This window comes from Capsicum annuum, chromosome 3, assembly GCF_002878395.1.
Source record: "Capsicum annuum cultivar UCD-10X-F1 chromosome 3, UCD10Xv1.1, whole genome shotgun sequence".
NCBI lineage: Eukaryota > Viridiplantae > Streptophyta > Magnoliopsida > Solanales > Solanaceae > Capsicum > Capsicum annuum.
In genome coordinates, this window is record NC_061113.1 from 3601360 (window position 1) to 3607230 (window position 5871).

The 5871-nt window shown below is 33.0% G+C and overlaps 1 protein-coding gene across 1 annotated transcript; it reads left to right on the plus strand.

Annotated features, from left to right (window-relative positions):
- Positions 1–3106: 3106 nt before the first annotated feature.
- LOC107864386 (6,7,8-trihydroxycoumarin synthase) lies at positions 3107–5196 on the plus strand (the record flags this gene model as incomplete). Its single annotated transcript, XM_016710740.2, is given in 4 exon segments — positions 3107–4027; positions 4473–4867; positions 4869–5023; positions 5026–5196. Coding segments are annotated over 4 exon segments (1515 nt in total), but the record flags the coding sequence as incomplete, so codon positions are not given.
- Between the last annotated feature and the right edge of the window lie 675 nt (positions 5197–5871).

The window sequence follows — 5871 nt, forward strand, 5'->3', positions numbered from 1 at the left end:
AGTCACTCAACTTTGATCTTTACTCAGAAAGTCACTCAACTTTCATATTTTTACTCAGAAAGTCAATCAACTTTCACATTTTTACTCAGAAAGTCACTCAACTTTCACATTTTGACTTTCTTAAGTGACTTTCTGAGTAAAAATATGGAAGTTGAGTGACTTTCTGAGTGAAAATGTGAAAGTTGAGTGACTTTCTGAGTAAAAATCAAAGTTGAGTGACTTTCTGAAATAAAAATCCAAAATTGAGTGACTTCCTGAGATAAAAGTCCAAAGTTGAGTGACCATTTGAGTTATTAACTCCAAAATATTGTTAAGTTACATTTGTTTGACCTTCAACGAATTCCCAACAACCCTTTGACATTCCCTCCAAGTCTTGTCAAGCTTACTCTTGTCTATTATCCAGTAGATGGTCATAGTGAAAAGAATTTAGGGGCAAAGTTGGTTTACCATTTTACCGGTAGATTAAACAAAAATGTATTCCTTCCGTCCTCTTTTATCCGTCTCAAATTTCCTAATTTGATGTTCTATTTTACTTGTCCTTTTTTACTTATTAAGATAAGACAAATTTTTTTTCCATATTTTACCCTTTGCATTAATTACTTTTTCTTTAAATTAAAATGTAAACATCATTTAATATGGGTACTATAGTAAACTAGCCATGTTATTTATTATTTTTTTTAACAGTTGGGTCATCCCAATTTGGGACGAGTAAAATGGGACGGAGGGAGTATAACACAACCAATTACAATAAAAATTTTATTAAAATTCAAGCGAAAGAAAAAAAGGAGGGGAACTATTTCCTGTATAATAATACTGAAAAACGTTTATGAAGTAAATATAGGAGAGTATGAATGACCTCAATCCGAATAGAATTCAATGAGTTTTGATTGTCTAAGCATTAAAGTGCCTAAATACACTGAATTTCATTCATATTGGAAGGACTAGGAGAAGTTGAACAGCCCAAATTATACACACTAATGGCATCACTTAAATTACAGAAGTTGAAAGAATTATTCAGCTTCAAATTTTGAACACAATACATAAACAAACACAACATATGCCTTCAACATCTCACTCTTCTGCAGACCAAATCAAAAATCCAAATCATGTGTAGTGTTGTGGATTAACAAACAAGGTCATAATTTGATTTAAAAGGCATCGCTGCGATTACTATCTTACGCTTCTATTGGATCAGCACTATACCATATTACATGAAATGAACTACATAATTGTTGATGTATTTTGCTGCATGAACTTTTGTTTGAATATAATTTTTTTTTCCTGTCCTCTCCCTTCTTTTCTGCAGGAGCACTTTCAATTTATAGGAGAAAATAATTAGTGTTTTGGTATAAAAAATGATATTTATGATTTTGCATAAAATCAGGAATTGCCTATCAAAACTAGTGTCAGAACTAATTGGAGGGATCCTCAAGAATTGCCTGTTGTATGCAGGTACCTTTGACACTGTTTCTTAGCCTTCTTGATATGCAATAGAGAAACAATATACATAGTCTAACAGTGTAAAAATTATATTTTTTATATATTTATCAGTGTATAGCAAGTTGCTTTATTTCCACATAACTAGCGGTACAACATATTATGGATAGTTTACCCGTCGTTATTTTTTAGATGACTTAATTGTGTAACCGTTCTTTTACATTGTTCGTGTATGATAGTAAACTCTTCGACTTCCCTTCTTTCTCTTAGATTTTCAGCTGAGGGTGCCTCTGCACTGTGCACGGCATCACCCATTGCATCTCGAAATTAAACCATCGAATCACATTGCGATGTTGCTCCCCTCACTTAATCATATATCACAAGTACCAAAATTAGAAGTTATGTAAGTCAGTTATTTTTTTTTTAATTTTCTTTTTTGGAGATTCTTGTTGCAACCTAACCTAAAAAAAGTGATTTGCAGAAGTTGTGGTAGAAATTAACAATTGTTGATCTAAGTTTATTTGCATGATTGGAACTGCCATTTTCCCACTAATATTAGGTTTATTGCAATTTCATATTTTCCATTTTATGGCAATATTATATGGTTCATATGAAATGATACAAAACATGAGAAGTACAACATTTACTACCATCACCAATTTTGTGAAAAAATTCCAGCTCTCTAATTTGTACTAGAGAAATTTTTGTCCCTCTTATTGTATGATCTTGACATTGATAGGTGAGCTTATTAATGTAATGTTAATTTTGTACTATAAATTATAACAGTTCTTTTTGCTACACATATTGTTGAGATGCGAAATTCGGGTAGAGCAGAAATAAAGCCCAACAAATAATACAATGAAAATAAGAAAGACGATAGCAATTATAAATTGAGAAAGGAGGCATGCAGATTTAATGAGATTCAGTCAACTTGACCTACGTCCACACCCAAAGAAATTAGTTTATTATAAACAACCAATACACAAAATAGAGTATACAAAATTAGAGAGGAAACTCTAATGATTCCCAAAATTATATATCCCAAAAGTATAACCTCACAATTCACTCACAAAAAGAGGTTCACACAAAGCGTTTCCAATTCCAAGAGAATAACCTCACAATTATCATTTCAAAGAAGAGGTTTACTCAAAGTGTTTCTCAATACTAACTCTATGGGATATGCAAACTCCCTATTACAAAGAATACTCAATATCATGAGTTTCTTACAAAAGACTGATGGTCCAAACTAAGAGAGTACAATATTAGAGATAAAACTCTAATGATCCCAAAATATACTATCCCAAGATAATAACGTCACAAATATCACCCCAAAGAGATGATTTACTCAAAGTATTTCGCAATACTAACTCTATGGGTTATACAAAAGTACTCTCTGCATGTTACTACCAAAAAGTGGGATGGTTGAGATGATGAAATAACTTTCTTTTTATAGGAGCAAAATTTGGGCTCCTAAGTTGTATAATAGTGAAAATAATAAATGGTAAAATTTTCTCTACCACATAACAATACTTGGATCCAAGAAATATATTTGACCATGTAAATTGACACATGCCAAATAAGGCCACATCTTACACATCAATAGAAAAGATTCATTACCAATCGAGCTACTCCCTCCTATCGTCTAGCCCAAGATACATTTTATATATAACACATTTCAAATGACAAGTCTTTTGTAAAGTTAAACAAAACAATTCTCTTTCTATTCTTTGTATCCTTTCCTATCATTCTTATTTTTCTTATACCTAAAGCCAAAAAGAGTGGCAAGGACAATCTGCCGCCAGGTCCTATAGGCCTCCCATTCATTGGAAATTTGCATCAATATGACAGTGTAACCCCTCACATCTATTTTTGGAAACTTTCCAACAAATATGGAAAGATATTCTCATTGAAATTTGGTTCTACTCCAATGGTTGTAGTTTCATCACCAAAATTAGCGAAAGAAGTATTGAAGACAAAAGATTTGACGTATTGTAGTAGAGCTTCTATTCTTGGCCAGCAAAAATTGTCTTACAATGGTCATGATATTGGATTTGCACCTTACAATGATCATTGGAGGGAAATGAGAAAAATATGTGTTCTTCATCTATTTAGTCTCAAGAAAGTGCAATCTTTTAGTCCAGTTCGTGAAGATGAGGTCTCAAGAATGATCAAGAAAATATCTCAACAAGCTATCAATTCACAAATCACCAATTTGAGTACTATATTGATTTCACTAACAAGTACTATTATTTGTAGAGTTGCTTTTGGTATCAGATATTACGAAGAAGCGCATGAAAGGAAGAGATTTGACGAACTTTTTACTGAGACTCAAGCAATGTTGGCTAGCATCTCTGTCTCTGATTTTTTTCCTTCTTTAAGCTGGATCGATAAACTTACTGGATTAACGGATAGAATTGAGAAGAATTTCAAGGACTTGGATGAATTTTATGAAGAACTCATTGAACAACATCTTGATCCCAATAGGCCAAAATCAATGGAAGGGGACATTCTTGATCTTTTGCTCCAACTGAAGAATGAGAAATCAACACCAATTGATCTCACTTTGGAGGATATAAAAGCACTTGACATGGTAATCTCCCATACATTTTAAACCTACCTACACATACACACACTTGCTGTCAACCCATCATAACTCAATACTTCGAGCAAGTTCATTAAAGGTAGATTTTTTAGTTAATATGTTAGTACATGTTAGAGTTCTATTTTTGTGAAAAAATATTTTATATAAAATATCAGACTGAGAAAGTTTATTAAACGTTGTGATACACATAGAAAAATATATTCATATTGCCGACCCGGCTTGCTCTCAATTGAAATATAATAATAGCAGTTGATGGGTTGTTGTATGGATGTAAATGTATATCTATCTATCTCTATGTATGAATGTATGTATGTATGTATGTATATGTACTAATATGTATACGTCCGGTAGGTAAGTAACAAATGTTTTTTTTGTATTCCCTTGAGACTCTCATGAATTGATAATTTTTATTGCCGGGTTGATTTCTTTGTAGAACATGCTAGTTGCAGGATCAGATACTAGTGCATCTGCAATCATATGGGCAATGACAGCTTTAATGAAGAATCCAAGAGCCATGAAGAAAGTTCAAGCAGAAATCAGACAAGCAGTTGGGAAAAATGGCATCGTGAATGAAGATGACATTCGAAACATGCCTTATTTCAAAGCAGCAATAAAGGAGACATTAAGATTGTATCCACCAGGTCCACTCTTACTTCCTAGAGTATCAATGGAAAAATCCACACTAGAAGGCTATGAAATTCAAAGGGGAACTATAGTTCATGTTAATGCATGGGCAATTGCAAGGGATCCTGAAATATGGGAAAACCCAGAAGAATTTATACCTGAGAGATTCTTGAATAAAAATATTGATTTTAGGGGACCACACTTAGTTTCTTCCATTTGGAGCTGGACGAAGAGGTTGTCCAGCAATTACAGTTGGGATTGCAATCGTGGAACTTGCATTGTCAAATCTTCTTTATGCATTTGATTGGAAGTTACCTTGCGGGATGAAAAAAGAAGATATTGACACAAATACTAAGCCTGGAATAAGAAGATTGATCTTTGCCTTATCCCTACAAGTTATCTCTAAACTACACTCAGACATGAATATAACATGGCTGGGATCTATGTTTCTTTAACTCTTTAGAAACACTTGTGGGTATTTGAGAATGTCTAGCTTGTGTATCTAGGAAATAAGAACTTATAATTTGCATTCAGCAATCGTCGACTAGCTTCAACTTGTGTGAACCTGCTCCTTACACGCCTAATAAAAGTCACGGTGCCATATGGGAATTGATTGCGATTAGTTGTAAGTGCTACTTCATTCTTAACCAACAATTCTGAATTCGACCCTAAATATGAAGTTACTTTTGGTATGGAGCGTTTACCCTCAATGTGGGACTTCTAGTACGAATCCAAATTTAATCTGTCCGCAATACAAATTAATACTGAATATCAGGGAAACATTATATACATTACTAGTTGTAAGAGTTGGAAAGGGGAAAACATTCCCACAAATTTATTTATTCTCTTATTTCATATTCCATCAGGTATAAAACTATATAAATTTTCATATAACATAGTAGTAAGGTTGGATTGATTCAATCCCGAGGTGCAATGGTGGTACCATGGCTCCTTTTGAGTCCAAAATGAATCATTTAGTTCGTCTTGGACTAGATATAGAACTATGCTTATATAAACCATTTCAATTTACAACGACTAAGTAACTTAATTAGTCAAGTAACAATGTATATACTAATTAATCATGATTGAGTGAGAAGACATCATGCAAAATGTTATGAATTGGTGATTTGATTTCCATAAGTCTGAGTCGATCAAACAATTAATAGTAATGAAGAGAACATTGTTTCCTTCTTGCAAGGCCTTCTCTC